The sequence below is a fragment of the Ammodytes marinus genome (assembly GCF_949987685.1).
Source record: "Ammodytes marinus genome assembly, chromosome: 10".
Lineage (NCBI taxonomy): Eukaryota > Metazoa > Chordata > Actinopteri > Uranoscopiformes > Ammodytidae > Ammodytes > Ammodytes marinus.
In genome coordinates this window covers 10,111,921-10,129,146 of record NC_137214.1, presented here as the reverse complement: position 1 = coordinate 10,129,146, position 17,226 = coordinate 10,111,921, and the positions used below count along the sequence as shown (strand labels likewise).

Here is a 17,226-nt window from a genome sequence, read left to right as displayed (position 1 = left end):
GCAAATTGCTTTTTTTCCCTTTCTTTGTGTCAGAAGGTCCAATACGTAATATAATTTTTCGTCATTTATTTCATGGTTCAGGCGTTATAGGGTTAAATATATTACTTCATATAAATAACTCTTATCAAAACATTTGTGATACAAAGTGATAACGCCATAAAGTCATCTACAGGTGCAATGTGCTTCTTTCAGCATTCAATCTTTTACATGTAAACCAAACACAACATTATTTATGTATAGCCTATATATTAGGCTATATATCTTTATTAGCTAAAAACATTTTTTTAAATAAATGCAGTGAAGTTAGACATAAGATATACACAATATTTCTATGAACTAAAAGTACAGGTACTGGAAATGGAATTACTCAAGTAGACCTACCCAAAAAAAGAACAGTGTCTGACATGTAGAAGCCTACATGATGTAGCCTAGGCTACTTTCCACCAGTGGTAGGCTATAGGCCGATTCGAACAACGTTACCTAGTTAAGGGCCTGATGACATTTCCGACCGCACTCGAACGCATCACGAGCTGAAGGCCTCCTCTATTGATAAGACCACGCCCTGTGGGATGGGTGCAAATACCAAGATTCCTACCCCCGCAATGCAAGCTGTTGTAATAAGGGTATAGGCTACGACCTCTATGGCTACGACATAAGCATTGAACAACCACTCTAATACCGGGCATGCATGATTGAAGTGTTTCCCCGTTTTTGGTAATGTCTTGATGAACTACAAGAACGCACAGTGCGCCTAACTGGTCGAAGGCGGTTTTCGTTTTCTCTGGACTTCTGGTTTGGATTGACAGCAGAGGATGATTGTGTTGTTGTTGCTGAGCGCCTGTTTGTCAGTGGGTGAGTAAGTGTAAAAGACTGACTTGTAAGAGTTTTTATTCAGTTTAATAAAGATTCAGCCGTAAGTAAAGACAAGTAACGGTGAATCGGTGGTAGCCTCAGGAAGTAGGCTAACTATTTCCCATCGCCTACATTTACCCGCTAGTGTGGACCATTTCATTTCCCATGTATTTAGTGTGAATGCTGGAGCACTCCTTCAAATCTTCAGCTATTTTAACCATACAAATACCAAAATGTTCAGCTCTTTAAGGACATGTGTGGACCTCTTTTAAAATGTTTCTACCTTTTCAAATATTTCAAATATTCAGCTTTTTAACAAATTATTTTAACATTGAAGCGGATAGGAGCAGCATTCCAAACCGCTAAAACTTCCTCTGCTTTGAAACCTATCTCGTCTCGCATTTTTTCAACTAGAGACTCCATTCAAACGTTAAACAATTCACATTAATTACAGCTATTAAATTCCTATTCAACTTTTTAAAATCTTAAACAGTCTTTAAACAAACATAGTTTTAGTTTTAAGCTAAATTTATAATGGGATCCGGATGGGACGGTTCTTCTTCGGTGGTATTTTTTTCTGCTTGCGTTACCGATAGCCAAAACAGGCACATTAGTCGCGGAAAAACTAAAACAATATATAATTTAACTTTTGTGGAGCGCGTCCGTCTCCACGGTTGCTTCAAGCTCCTCTATTTTGATTATAATGTCCCGTCCTCTCCGTTACGTAGGCAAGCTGGCGGCTGTTGAGTGTGGAAAGTGTCCATCGCTCCACACTCAAAGTTTTAGACCGTTTTGAGTGCACGACAGAGGAACTTGCACTTCATTTTGGCACACTCTCCGGTTTTGCGCAAAGTGCACTCAAAAAAGTAAGTGTAAGTACAGAAGTGCGCGATTTCAGACGCAACTGTTACAGTGTAGAACTGTTGTAAAAATACACCAAAACCTTCCACATAACTGCCTCTCAGCTCTCACTCCCACAAATTAAACCCTACGCGGATAATTTTTACATCAAAATGTAGGACATATTCTGCCGGTCGCATAGATGTGACTACTGAAGCAATCGGACATACACAATGGAAGTTTTGGGCTTCCAAGCTAAATGGTGTCCAACCAACTGCCGCCTTGATAACTGAGACATGACATTTCTGGAGAAAGGCAGACTGTACCACACCTTTAAAATGCTCTGGTTCTCATATTCTTCACATTACAGACATAATCTTCACACTGTGTCTTCATACCCAGGGGGCAAAGTGATTTTATGGACATGGAGCGTTGTAAAAGGTTGTTCACCAAAAATGACATCTAGGACCTTCCACGATCACAACCTGGGTGGACAACCTTGTCAACAAGCTGCTGGAAAGCTACAGCAGGCCGACATAGCAAATCAGAACCACTGTTTAAAGGGACACTGTGTAACATGTTAAGTAATTCATTAGCTAAAATCAATATCCTCATTCATAAATATGTCCTCACTGGTGTAAAATCACCTCTGCCAATAATCTGAATTATCCTCCTGAGCGGAGAATTATAAATATTAATGTTACATTTTGTACATTGAGCAGGCAAGTCTTTTGGAGGAATCCATGTTTTTGGAATGTCATCAGGTGCATTGTTTAAAATTTAGAATTGTTCTTGTCCTTGAAGGCCACTGTAGCTTCTGTTATTATTCAAAAGGGTTGGGGTTACCCAGGGAGCATTGCAATCTAGAACTTGCTTGATGATGTCACATTACACAGTGTCCCTTTAAAGGTGCAGTGTGTAATATGACATCATCAAGAAAGTTCTACAAAGTTCTAGAATGCAACGCTCCCTGGGTAACCCCAACCCTTTTGAATAATAACAGAAGCTACAGTGGCCTTCAAGGACAAGGACAAGAACAATTCTACATTTTAAACAATGCACCTGATGACATTCCAACTATGACACTTTCAATATGGCGGCACTAGGCCTTGGTCCAAAATATGCAGAAATATGGACATATATGAGACCCTTTCTAAGGGAAAAAATAATAATTCAAAACATTTTTTTCAGCTATTATGCACTAAATTAAATGTACTTATGGATATTATAATTACTTTCTACAAAATCTGCTGGGAAATAAAACCCAAAATTCTACACACTGCAGGTTTAAGTGAATAGGGGTGAATGGGGATGGGCTAATGGGCAATTTTTTTAACTTATAGATATCATTATGAAACTTTGCCAGTTGATTACTGACATTAAAACTAAAACTTTTTGTATTACAGTGTTTTCCAAAATATTTAAATAAATATGAAAAATCATCAATATCTTACTAATGATGCCAAAATTTGCATATCTGCAAAGCCCCAAAATCTAGATGTTGGAAGAAAACAAAGTCAATTTGTTTTTAAATTTTGAAAACAAAACAAGTGTCCAACTGCCTGAAGCCTTTCCTAATCACAGTTAAAATTTGATCAATAACCCATAGAAAATAAATTTTTTACACAGTTTTATTTCATATGCTATGGACCAAAAGTGTCCTTTTGGAGTCTCCAGCTGGTATTTTAGGAAACGGCTAGACATTCCTTTGGAAAAAACAGTGTAAAAAATTCATTTTCTATGGGTTATTGATCAAATTTGAACTGTGATTAGGAAAGGCTTCAGGCAGTTGGACACTTGTTTTGTTTTAAAAATTCAAAAACAAATTGACTCTGCTTTTGTCCAACATCTAGATTTTGGGGCTTTGCAGATTTGCAAATTTACGCATCATTAGTAAGATATTGATGATTTTTCATATTTATTCAAACTTTTTGGAAAATACTGTAATACAAAAAGTTGTTGTTTTAATGTCAGTAATCAACTTGCAAAGTTTCATAATGATATCTATAAGTTTAAAAAAATCCCATCCCCATTCACTTAAACAGTGGTTCTGATTTGCTCTATGTCGCCCCCTGTAGCTTTCCAGCAGCTAGTTGACCAGGTTGTCCACCCAGGTTGTGATCCTTGAAGGTCCTAGATATCATTTCTAGTGAACAACCTTTTACAACGCTCCATGTCTGTTTTTCCAAAAAAAGGGGTTTTGCCCCCTAGGTATCATCAGATTCTTCTGGTTCTAACAATAACATAATTTTGTCAGTTAGACTCACGGTCCGTCAGTTAGAGGCAGCGGTTTGAGGTGACGTTTTGGATGAAATTACCTCTCTGAGGCCTCTAAAAGGTGGGATTTCTGCCTGATCACAGACCCTCAATAAGACATACACTCACCTTGGTGACTCACTCTGCCCATTAAAGGGCAATTTCACTTTTTTTTCTTGATTTATTTTTTTATTTTTTTCCGCTTTATTAGACAGTTCGGAGAGGCACAGTTGAAATGGGGCAAACACTCTGCTCTTTGAAGGCCTATTTCACACAATTTTTTTTTCATGTCTTTCAATTATAATTTTATCTAGACATTTTTAAATATTCAACATCATTCCTATAAGAGTTAAACAATTCACTACTGTTCATACTTAAGACTGTTTCTTACTTTTCCACATCTTCATACTCCTTTAGCTGATTCATATACAATCAAGCCATCAAGGTAGTTTAGCTCCAGGTCTATTCAATTACTATTTCATATAGTTTTAAGATTTTTATCCATGTCTTTCAACTTCTTCATAATTTCAGCAAGAAATGTTATTCAAACCTCTATATAACTTTTCAACTCCTTTTTAAACTTATTTTACACAATTATGACCTTTATAAACTTAAACAACTTTATAAACCTTTTATAGACCTTTTTCAAATCTTCATACTCAGCTATCCAGTTTAGCGTAAGCTGTTTCAGCATTCACACGCATTTTCAGCAGGAAATGCATTTTCTAGTCTTCTTTCCAGTCTTACTAGTCCTACAATTTTGGAGAAAAATGTTGCACTACTTCCCTCACAATAATTCTTTAACACCTGTAGACTATGCAGTGCTTACTGATTATACTTTCATGTGTAGTCCTATGCACAAAACAGATCAGCTGAGCTCATACTATAACATAGAATGAGTAGGGTATAGGTTAAATGCACTGCATACCATCATACCACCTGTGTTGCGCTGGTGTTTTGAGTTATGTGGCTGAGTCTGAGTGCAATGCTTTAGGCCTTGGTGCCTTTTTTAAATAATTTTTAAATGGTCTGTAGGCCACTTTTAATAATTTTGTTTACATACCAGTTTACAGAGCCTAGGCTGTATATTGACACCAGATTTTCTTCAGCGCACAGTACACACAATATTGATAGGTCGAGAATCATGAGGAGATATTCACTGATTTTGACTTAAAGTATTTGGACAACAAGCATTCTCTAGGATAGCTGGCTCCCCCTTTAGTTTTTGATTGCAGGACTGTCCATTGGAACAACGTATTTTTTCATTGTGGTATAATTTGCTGCCTTTCTTGCACATCTCTGAACTCATTCCTGAGCATTTGCAGCTGGTTAATGTTAAGGACCTATGATATGATGGTGATATACTGTGAAATAAATGTTCTTTATTTAAAGTACTTTAAAATAAAACGTCAGCATTTCCATTACCTTCCTACTTCTGCAAGAATGGTCATGATGTTGGCATTACATTTTATTTTCAGTGGCATTTAAAAGGTATTAAAAAGTCTTACATTTAACAAGGAGATTCCTGGGAGTAACCTGTCAGTGATTTTGTTTCTGCTGGTCCTCTTCTCTCTAGGCCTAGCATCGGATGAGGAGCTGTACGGGAACACATACACCATGAGGATGGACAGAAAGGCCCAATCCATCGAGTTCAGCAAAGATCATTGGGCCAGAGATGGCACCGTCTTGTGGACACGCGACGAACCTGCCCAAGAGAACAGCAGGGGGCAGGTGGAGGGCAACGACTATGTGATAAAAGCAGTGACTCAGAGAGACAGTGGTCGCTACATCATGAGAGACAAAGATCATAGATCACTTTCCACATTCAACCTTCATGTAAAAGGTAAGGATCCTTGGAAGTTCTCACGTTTCTTTTCTCTTAAAACACCGTGCCATACAAACTTTTTTCATGGTCATTTGGTCTTAAGCATTTGAGTGTAATATCAAACCGGGCCTAATACATAAGAACATGAAGAAAAAAAATGTGAATATCCTACTTTTTTCAGTTACACGGCCTTATGGGTCATGGTAATACTGAGTTTGTTAGAAAACTCATAACTGGACAAGAAGACTGCACTCCATTTTCTTTGGACACATAAAGTGTGTATACTAGGGATGTAACAATATACCGCAAAACGGTCGTTCGCGATATGAAAAGGCCACGAATGTCAACCGTAAGTTTTTTCTTGTTATACCGCGTCACGGTATTACAGGCGAGCGTGCATGGTAAATGCGCTCCGTCATTGTGGAGAGTCTCGTGAGCAACGTAGCACTCAATCTAACACTGTATGGGCCACACCAACATTGGAAACCAAACAATTACACATAGACACAACATCTTATCACTGAAACATGACTTCTAACTTTAAACTGAACAGTCACGTCTCACGTGGGCCGTTGTTTACACTAGCGCGTGCAGCTTCACAACATTGAGTCAAGCAGCAGCAAAGAAGAAGAGAGAGAAAGAGAAAAGGGAGAGATAGAGAAAAAGATCGAAAGAGTAGCTTACCAGACTGAAGAGAAAGTTGCTCGCGGGTCAATTATATCATTATGAATCCAGGCGAACGTGATGAAATAAGACTAAAAAAAAAAAAAAAAAAAAAGAATAGAATCCACCGCGACCGCGCGTTAAATCCCCGGTAAAGTCGGCGAACTTCCGTGAAAGGCAGATGAAGGAAATAGCCTAAGTCCAAAGATCCTTGATATATTCATCACAACTTCACGTGAACTCAGCATAGACAGTATATAAAAGCTATACCAGCATGTTGCGCAATACTATGGAATCCCTACTATGTCAAACTTAGGTGACACTACTTCTTTGGTCAAATGTAGGTGACGTTGTGAAAGTGTGAGGAAGGGAGGGGGGAATGGAGTGCACTGCAAACACATTGATTTTGAGACAGCAATTAAAATTAAAATCATAAATAAATATTTTACAGAGTTCATTGTGCCTGTCATAATGTTGGCCTATTAAGGTAAAACATGGCTTGTAAAAATGGAGTTGATAAGCAAATAAAACATAAATAAATGGGGAAATTATCACACTATTTAAATCTTTTTTATTTTATACATACTTTTACAGTTACAGACAAGTGACTAAATTAAGTTTAGATTTAAAATTCCTATTTCAGTTTGAAAATATAGGTGTAAAGCTTCTTTAAAAATGGCAGTAGAGAAGCAGTGTCTTTGTTTTGGTGATAAGTTGTTTAAATCTCTCAGAAATCTCTTCTTCATAATACGATATAAAAATTAGAATTATTCTTGTGTTTATGTTTTATTTAAATCAGCGTTACACCATTTAATTTGAGGGGGTAGAAATGAATTCCGTGCTTAATATCGTACCGTGATATCGTGATATCAATCGCAATATCGTATCGTATCGTACTCAAAATTTCATATCGTTACATCCCTAGTGTATACTCACCAGCATGAACTGATTGTGTTGGTGTCAATATTTAACTCATATCTTTTTCTAAACATCACTAAAACCAAGAGAAGACACACAAGTCAGCCTATTACCCCAAAACACTGACCACAGCTGCCATGCCACGTGAAAGACAAAAACTCACAAACTTACACAGAGTTCTGAGGAAAAACAGGATGAGTGTTTGGTTTTTGGGTGGAGAATCACTTTGATATCCTCTGTCTTTTTTAGCACTCGAAGAGATCGTTACAAAGAGTCATGGTGAATACGTCCGCTTCTCCGTTGATCTGCCAGCGGAGTCCTGCAACATCAAGCACATCTCTGACAATGGGGATGAGACTTGGATAGTTTCTGAAGGCGAGCTGCAGACACAATATGGGTCTTGTGACGGGTTTGAAATGAAAAGGCCATGTTATATTTTAAACAAAGACCTCCCAATGGCTTGCAGCGGGTACTTGGATTTCACAGATGGAGAAGGTGACACTGCCGTAATTATATATTTGACAGTACAGGGTGAGTAACAAGTTTTCTTTTTTGTTGTTCAAAATAATTGTCAGCTGATTGTATTAATAAATGATCATCTTGTAGCCTTTTTTTTTGGTTTATACAAGGCAGTTTCCAAACGTTTCAGAGACAACTCGGTTCTATTACCTAATGTGTGTACCCTGAGCAGTGTGTTTACATTCCAAGGGGGCAAAGTGATTTCATGGGGGCTGTTGTAAAAGGTTGTTCACCAGAAATTATATCTAGGACCTTCAAGGATCACAACCTGGGTGGACAACCTGGTCAACTACCTGCTGGAAAGCTACGGGGGGGGGGGAATAGAACATCGGAACCATGTTTTTTTTTGTATTGAAGTTGTTTAAAAAAATATTTGAATATATATGCAAATATAGCATATTTCACAAAGCATAAACACATTTGCATATCTTCAAAAATCTAGATTAAGCCAGAGATAAAATCTTTATTGCATTTTGACATTATATAAGTGTCTACATAACAAACTTCCTCTGTGAGAAATGGTGGGATAATTTTGGTTTGATAGTGGTTAGATAGATATGATTTGATAGTTTTTTTCACTACTCTGACCAAAAAATCTCAACTTCTAAATCACTTACATCAATTTAACTTTCCTTAATCATTCTTGGCACTATTCTGAACGTCATCACAGAAGGATGTTTTCATATGTTGTTTATTGTCTGAGTTAAGAGACATTTTCTCCTTCAAAACATGCTGAAAAGGCATTTTTAAGACCTGTACATAGTATTTTTTATTTATAAAATGAAAAAGGGCCATATCCCAAATCTGTTCTGTTTGGACTCTAAAATGTTGTAAAAATGCAATAAAGATTTTAACTCTGGCTTTATCCAATATCTAGATTTTAGTTTTTTAAAGATATGCAAATTTGTGCATACTTTGTGAAATATGCTAAATTTGCATATAGCCTACAATCAAATTTAAAAAAAAAAAAATCTTTATTTAATGCCAGTAATCAACTGGCAAAGTTTCATGATGATATCTTTAAGTTCAAATTTTTCAATTTTACCCTCGCATTACAGTTTTTTTTCGATCGCTAAACCACAGGGGGCACAACTGGAGCTACATGTGCAAAACTCTAACAACACTATGCACAGCAGCAGTTCATGTGGACCAAACTCTAGCTCGTTTTTCATTGATTAAACACACATTTCCAAACTCTACTTATCTCATGTCTTAACCACAGCCTGCACAACACTGTGGATTTCCAGCTCTCTGTTCAAATGCTAACACACTGCTGTCACAACTGTAAACCACACATTCAAAACCGAATGGATTTCAGCCTAGTGCATTTCAAACACTGTGGATTGCAATTTCAACTGAAACACTAAGAAGGTTGTTTTAGACTTGTTAGTGAACATACAGGGAAAGCTCAAAAATACTTTTTTTTATGAAATGGGCCAATGAAGACAGGTTGGAGGGAGAAGAGTGGCAGTGAGAGTGTAAATGCTTGGAGGAAGACCTAGAAGATATAGAGCTGTAATTTGTAATGAAATACAGTAAGGGCAACACTGATAGACCCTGTTGTGAATCATGGTCTCTCATTGAAAGAGGCAGGGGTGAAAGTGCAAACCAATCTGCAAGATCTAAAGTTGCATCTGTAATATGAATTTTCCAGCAAACAAACAGGTGAGAGTTGCATCCTTACAGTAAATGACAACATTACAGGAATTGATTTCTGTATTACAATTATAGAATATTCACACAGATAAATACTACATTTGGAAATGTTATAAAAATATAAAATATGTATCTATTGAAGCAAACTTCAGATTTTCATTTCTTTTTATTTACCTAAAAAACTGGTATGTTATAAAATAAACAATTTCATGTGAAAGAATTTCACTCTTTCCTCAAAGAAAATATTACGTAATTTGTGTGAAGTACAGTAACTCAGATTATTCAAACGGTAAAGATTAACATTTTGTAATTTGTGTATTGGGGTTCGATGTTAGTGTTTATACTCTGAGTGTGTTCTGAATGACAGTGTGTGTTATCTCAATGAGGATTGTTCATAGTGTTTTCTGCACTGAGCCTATATTTTGCAGGTGAAGTGAACTGTTCAGCTCCAGTGACTGTTGGTATTACAGACTCTAGTTAGAGTTTTGCACATTGAGCTCCAGTTGTGCCCACTGTGGGTTAGCGAACGTAAAAAAAACTGTAAACCGTGGTTCTGATTTTTTTATTTCCACCCCCCGTGGCTTTCCAGCAGGTAGTTGACCAGGTTGTCCACCCAGGTTGTGATCCTTGAACAGCCCATGCCTGTTTTCCAAAAAGAAATTGGTTTTGCCCCCTGGGTATACACCTTTTTTACTTTTCACTTTCACGTACTGTACCTATTTATTATTGTCTTCAACCTGGTTTTAAGTTACCACACGTTCCGACATTTGTAACATCACTGTACAGTGATTCACATGGCAGGAATGCAGGGTTTTCCTCACATTTGAGGGAAGCAAAGCAGTAGAAAATATTTGACATTTTTGCAAATTGCGCGATTAATGACTTACACTCTTGCTGGTGCATTTTCTGTGGATTCCTTGTTTCAGGACTCCCGTTTGATCCAGTTCATATTGGGATTGGTGTTGGCGTCTTCCTCGGTTCTATTATCCTTTGTTGTTGCGTGAAGCGCTGCTGCTGTGGGAAGAGCTCCTCCAAAAAGGACGAAGCTGTGACTCCTGAGGCTGAACCTGCTGTTATGCATTATGACCATGAGGTGAACACATTCTGCATTCAAAACTACCTGACAGGCATGAGCATGTGTGTGCAATAATGTTCAGTTAAACGTCCTGCTGTTGAAGTCATGTGCCCCCATTGTTGTTTCATTCAAACTGCAGCCTGTTAGACCGAGGCAAGAACCAGTCAGTCTCTACCCTGCTCAGCCTTCTTATACTCCGACGGTCCCTCTGGTAAGTGTGTGTGTGTGTGTGTGTGTGTGTGTGTGTGTTTCCTTTGGTAGAAACAGTTTATTCTCTCCCCTCTCCCCTACTAATATGTTGTGTGTCTCTCCTCTCTGCAGATACACAATCCAACTACCGTGAATGTGCCGCCGCCATCTTATTTTGAGGTATGACCTGATCAGTCTGAGCAAACATGGACACACACAATACACACACAGACACTCAAACACTTGATAAAAATAATTGCAGAGTTCACCTAGTATTAGCAGTATTAGCATTTGTTTAGATGATTTGTCCTAAAGTTTTGAAACCCGCAAGTGTGACCTATTCATAAAAAAACCTTGCTCCATAGCGCAACTAGTGGTCACACCTCCACAGGGTTCCTTTAATGTCTCATTTCTCAACATTGGGGGATTCAGCAGTGTTGTGAAAAGTGACCTGCTACCCGTGCTATTATCTTGTTAAAAAAAGATGCTGCCGAAAGATTCCTCTTGGATGCCGGTATGGTAGAGGAATCATAATTCAATTCCCCCTACAGTGGCCCAATTTGCCTTTTGGGTGCATGCGCTATGGAGAAAAAACGCTATGCAGAATTACTGCCTCTCTGTGTTTTGTTACAGAGAAGAGAGAAGTATTATATTTTTGGTTATTTATTTATACATGTTGCTTATATTGTTCTTTGTGTTCAAATCTGTTCAGGTTATTTGTCATTAAATGATACATTAAGTTAAATGTTATTATAAATGTTATCTAAATAAAATGCTTTTCAAATTTCAAAAATCGTTGTATGGATCGAAACGTGGGTCAAAAATCTTGATACAAATCGAATCGTGAGTTGTTGTATCGTTACATTCCTAGTGTGGAACTGTTTCAGCATAAGTTTAGTCCGACAGCCTGAGTTTTGCCGCTGTTGCTCAAGACATGACCACTCATCAACACCCGCTAGTAAATTGTCTGCGCCGCCATTTTGTTTTGTGGTTTGGGATTTTCTACTTTATGTAAGAGAATGTGGGTTTTGATATTTTTTGCTTCAGCTTGTCAATTTCTCCACCGTCTACCCAGTATTTGGGAACTGAAAACAATGCCCTGTCCCTGTTTAGCGCTCTCATTCTGGCTATGAATTATTCCACAGATTTCCTGTGTTATCTGAACCTAGCAGCACACAATGTAAAATATAATTGAATCTCCAAAACACTGGTGATCTAACAATCATATAAGCCCAAGTTGGTCTTTTTATAAGCTGTCCTTTTCGCACTCATTGTGAATTCCTTTTTTCTGAGCACTTCTCAAAGGACTTCTCATCCATGTTGGCCAAAGATAAAAAGTAATTTACTTAATTGCGTAAGATGTTCTGTATAATCTAATGCAGTCCAATAGAACAGCCTTTCAATTTGAAACTTAAATTTTTTTAAATGTTTTGGTTGTCACTATTCTCCACGTGGCATCAACAGAAGCTAATATCTGTATTTTAGACCTAAAGTTGCAGTGTGTAGAATTTACAAAACAGATTTGGTAGAAACAGAATATTATATTCATAAGTCTGTGTGAGCCTTTTATATCTACATAGGATACCCTCCGCGGAGGCCACCATGTTGCACCGCCATGTTCCTACAGTTGCACAGAAGATGAAGAAGAAGTACTATTGAATAAATAACTATATACATATATGTTTCAGCTCACCATTTGATATTGGGGAAAGACTTGAGGCAGTGGTGGATGATGCCAGCTTTAGTAACTAGTTTCTTGTCCTTGAAGGCCACTGTAGCTTCTGTAATTACTTTAAAGCTCCCATATTATACACTTTTCGGTTCTATTATACACCATATTATATGGTCTTAGTGGTCCCTAATACGTTTTTCTTTAATTGTTTGCTGAAAAAAACTTTCAGATAATTTATTGTACTATGCTGATGTTCAGCTAATCTTACAATGGCCTATTTTTTAAAAAGAGCTGCAGCTCCCCTCGTAAATATACAATCTTTGAGCTCCCCCCGCCCCCTGTCCGGAAGCGAAGCCAGATACGCCTCGCCCTCTGTCTGTCAGGGCCGTGGACCAATAAGAAATAGGGGTGTGGGCTGCACAATGGAAGCTTCTGGCTTTCCAGTTTTTGAGGTCAGAAACGAGGAGAATTCTGACTGGAGTATATTGGGGGGGAGGGGTGGGGGTTTCAGAAAGGGGGAGAGTGAGAAAAGGAGAGATTGTTATTTTTTAAAATATTTTGGCAGTCTCTAGGCACACCGTGGACCCATGGATATGTTAGAACACATTTAAAAAGTGCATTTAGCATAATATGTGACCTTTTAAAGTGATGGGTTTACCAAGGGAGCGTTGCAATCTAGAACTTTCCCCATAAGGTGACTTTAAATATTCCGATTTTACACACTGCACCTTTAATTCAGGCCTTTTCCTGGTGATACACAGTAACATGTTTGTCTTTGCTCTCCAGGTTCCGGCTCCAGCAGCGCAGCCCGAAGCACCGACAGTCCCCGTCCCTGTCGACTCCGACCCCGGGCCGCGCTTTGAACTTTCCTTTCCCTCTGCTCCACTGCTCAGTACAGAATATAATGTCTGTAATGTTTATACCTCAGACAAACTCAACTTCCTGTGAAGGCCTTGATTTTAAAATGGAACATTCAAAAATGTTACTAATTCTTTGATCGGTGTGACATTTGTCATTATGGGTAATGTGTCCCTTCAACGATGGCTGCTTCATATTCACTGAACTGACATGAGAGTGCTATCAATCTTCTCATCTAACTGCCCGGCAAGTAGTCACAAGAAAAGGTGCATTTCCTGATCCATTCTGTTTGATATTAGGGGATAGACACAGAAAGCAACACGTTTAATTACTACACACACATTGACAGATCTTTTCTTTTACATACTGCTAATTCAATTATGTTCCATGTGACAAATTTTAGGGCAAATGGTTAAAAAAAAGTGGAGACCATATTTTGCACCTGCGTTAGTCTAATCTATTTTAAGTTTTGCTATAAACATTTAAGCCTTTCGAGGGCCACATGTGTGAGACAAAGGTTCACAGGTTTTAAGCCATAGGTCAAAGAGCAATCTTCCGTTAAAAAAGTGTGTTCTCCAAACTGAGAGTGTCTGCATTATTTACAGTGACTTCCTACCTCTTGCGTCTCACTGAGAGACAGTGCTGTATTCTCATCGAGTGAATAGCTTTCTTCGTTCTTGCAGTTCTGTTAGGGACACATCATTTGTCGCAGACCAGACCTTGACTTGATCATTTTTCAGGGAAGACGGTAAACATAACGTAGCCTTATCTCTCCATCTCTCTGCAAAGCTCTCTATGTTTGAAAAGTAGTCGTTGTTGCCTTGTCTTTCATCCGATAGTGTATTTTAAAGTGGTTTGTTGTATTTGATGTTTAGTGTTTAGTGAGAATTAACTTCACATGAGCTGTGGATACTTAACATATCGCCAAAATAACCTTTTTATAGGCATGCAAGAGTCCTGCGCACACACATATCTAAATGTTTTAAAGTTGTATCATAGCGTTTGTGTAGATATCATACTGTATGTCAGCACCGGTTGCCTTTTCCTACAAACAACTCTGCACTGCACTCATGTCGATGTTGGGCCTTAACCCTGTGTAGCGCCATACGTATCATATTTGATATATGATTTTTGAGACCTCTTCATCATCAGTGTGATCTATTTTTTCCTGAAAAACCTGATGTATACAATCAAATACATACAGTGATCGGATATCCACCAGAGGCATTCATTCATGCCCCTGAGAGCCTTCAATTCAGACATCCAAGATGGGTGTCTTCATGGAGTGATCCAAAAGGGTTATTTCATGTTTTTTTTTTGCCAATTTAAAAAAGTTAACGTAAGGAAAATATCAAAATTGTAACTGACACTTCAATATGAATGTAGTGTTTTTTTGTAGTAAAACCGTGTGGAAAAAGTATGTATCAAAATAAGTACAGCAGGTATACAACACAAGGAATCTCCAAATTTGTCAATCGTAATTTTTTTTCTTCAGTTCATACATTATGCATTTCATAAAGCAGCAAACGTACTTTTTATCATTCAGGTAAACCAATTAAATGTTGAAATTAAATGATTAAGTATATTTAGAGTAGAAATTGAGATATTTATAACCTGTGTTTTATTTTTACATACGCATAATAAATAGCTAAATAAAGTGGCTGTGATTAAAAAAAAAAGTGGCCAACTGAAATCCTCTCTGAAATGCTCTTCCAACATACTGGTTCCATTTATGGGTTTTTCATTTGCTGCGTGATAGATTCATTATAGCAGATACATATCCTGTATTCTGTATAATGTTGTCATTCTCAATTAAAACTGGTCATCTTCCATGTATTAAATACTCAAAAAGGTTTTTAAAAGGAACTCAAAGTTGAATAGGTTAACAATGGTGTGTTTAATATGTTATAGTTTGTTTTGTACATAAACATTTTTGTAAAATAAATGACTGAATGTATCACAAATGATACAAAATTAAACTCATGTCTGCAAATTGCCTTTATTTTATTTTATTTTTGTCAGAAGGTCCAATAAGTAATATCATTTTTCGTCATTTATTTCATGGTTCAGGCTTTATAGGGTTAAATATATTACTTCATATAAATAACTCGATCAAAACATTTGTGATATAAAGTGACACACACGCACGCCATAAAGTCATCTACAGGTGCAATGTGCTTCTTTCAGCATTCAATCTTTTACATGTAAACCAAACACAACATTATTTATGTATAGCCTATATATTAGGCTATATATCTTTATTAGCTAAAAAACATTTTTTTAAATGGTTAAATAAATGCAGTGAAGTTAGACATAAGATATACACAATATTTCTATGAACTAAAAGTACAGGTACTGGAAATGGAACTACTCAAGTAGGCCTACCTAAAAAAAAGAACAGTGTCTGAGAAGCCTATGTAGCCTAGGCTACTTTCCACCAGTGGTAGGCTATAGGCCGAATCGAACAATACTAAAAGCAATTTGCTGGCATTATAACAACTTTAACTTTGGATTATTCAAAGGGATAGTAACTTCAGTATTATTTAAGTGGGGTTGTATGAGGTAGGCTACTTATTATCCATACAGCATTTAGTCGGTTCCGTTATGGAGATGACGGTCAGCGAGACGTGGGCTGTAGAAGCAGATGTCAGCCTTGTAACTGATGCAGGCTGTATCTCGATTCAGGGGTTGCGGTCTACGAAGGCTGCATTTGAAGACCGATTGCGTCATAGCGGCGCGCAAAGGTTGTTCCATTTGCAAGGCTCCTTGCAAGGCTCCTCATATGCGGCCGAGAAATGCAGCCTTCGTTTCACGGTTTTGAAGGCTGCATCAGATGTATCCTTCGCAGCCCAACATATCCCATGATTCATTGCGTTTTTTTTCAGAGATGGCATACAATAAAATAAAAAATAACAAAACAGCAACGTGTTGCTCCATCTTCTTAACTTTTATCTTCCTTTCTTTTTTTCTTGTACTTTTTTTTCTTTTCGTCTGGTAGGCAACTTCTTTTTTTCTTTTCCTCTGTTGACAAGGCTGTCTCCGTTGGCAGCTATCAGGGTTGCTAGGCAGCACAGGAGCGGCGAGTCGTCATGCAAGGTAACGGCTTGTTACGCAAACCGGAAATGCTCGTAAACGGAGACCTGCGGAGACCGTCCCGTTTAACAACGCTTGTTCGGCCCTGGTTCGGCCTTCGAATCGGCCTTCGATGTTTTTGAGTTTTTTAAGGTTCTGAACATGCACATGTACTTTATACAAAATAAATCAGTTTTGCCTTCAGTAAACGATCATGGAACTTCCAACACATAACCATGCTTTCTATAGTAGGCTAATTAACCTTTAACAAGGTTATTCGTCCGACTCCTGATGTCCATTGCAATGGACATCGGACTTTGAAAAAATCCTACAAATTAATTACGTGACATATGTTCAAAATAACTTCAAATATTATCACTTGTAATAGTTGAAATTATACTGAGAGCACGTTTGTTTGGCTAGCATGAACATAAATGTAGATTTTAGATTGAAAATGGGCAGTTACTCTTCCCTCTCTGGATCGGCTCAGCCATACTTGTCTTGACATGTCTGTCACTCTCTGCTCAAAGTCATTGCATGATTTTGATTGGATAATCAGGATCCAATCAGTAACCAACAGTGCTGACATCATCCAATTACAAAGTATTTATTGGTTTAGAGAAAGAAATATGTCATGTCCATTCCAATGGACGCAGGGTCTGAAGGGGTTAAGGGCCTGATGACATTTCCGACCGCACTCGAACGCATCACGAGCTGAAGGCCTCCTCTATTGATAAGACCACGCCCTGTGGGATGGGTGCCAACATAGACATAATAAGGTTGCGTTCCGAATCGCATACTCTTTCTTTTTTCTATTCTACATACTACATC

At 37.8% G+C, this 17,226-nt stretch overlaps 1 protein-coding gene across 1 annotated transcript; it reads left to right on the top strand.

The window, feature by feature from the left end:
* Positions 1 to 602: 602 nt before the first annotated feature.
* Positions 603 to 15,280, top strand: LOC307256249 (uncharacterized protein). The gene is made up of 7 exons (XM_080035155.1): positions 603 to 852; positions 5,525 to 5,791; positions 7,604 to 7,885; positions 10,456 to 10,622; positions 10,744 to 10,815; positions 10,926 to 10,973; positions 13,252 to 15,280. Exons 1-7 carry the CDS (start codon positions 813 to 815, stop codon positions 13,411 to 13,413), a joined length of 1,038 nt encoding a protein of 345 aa, XP_079891281.1. The 5' UTR covers positions 603 to 812; the 3' UTR covers positions 13,414 to 15,280.
* The last annotated feature ends 1,946 nt before the right edge of the window (positions 15,281 to 17,226 follow it).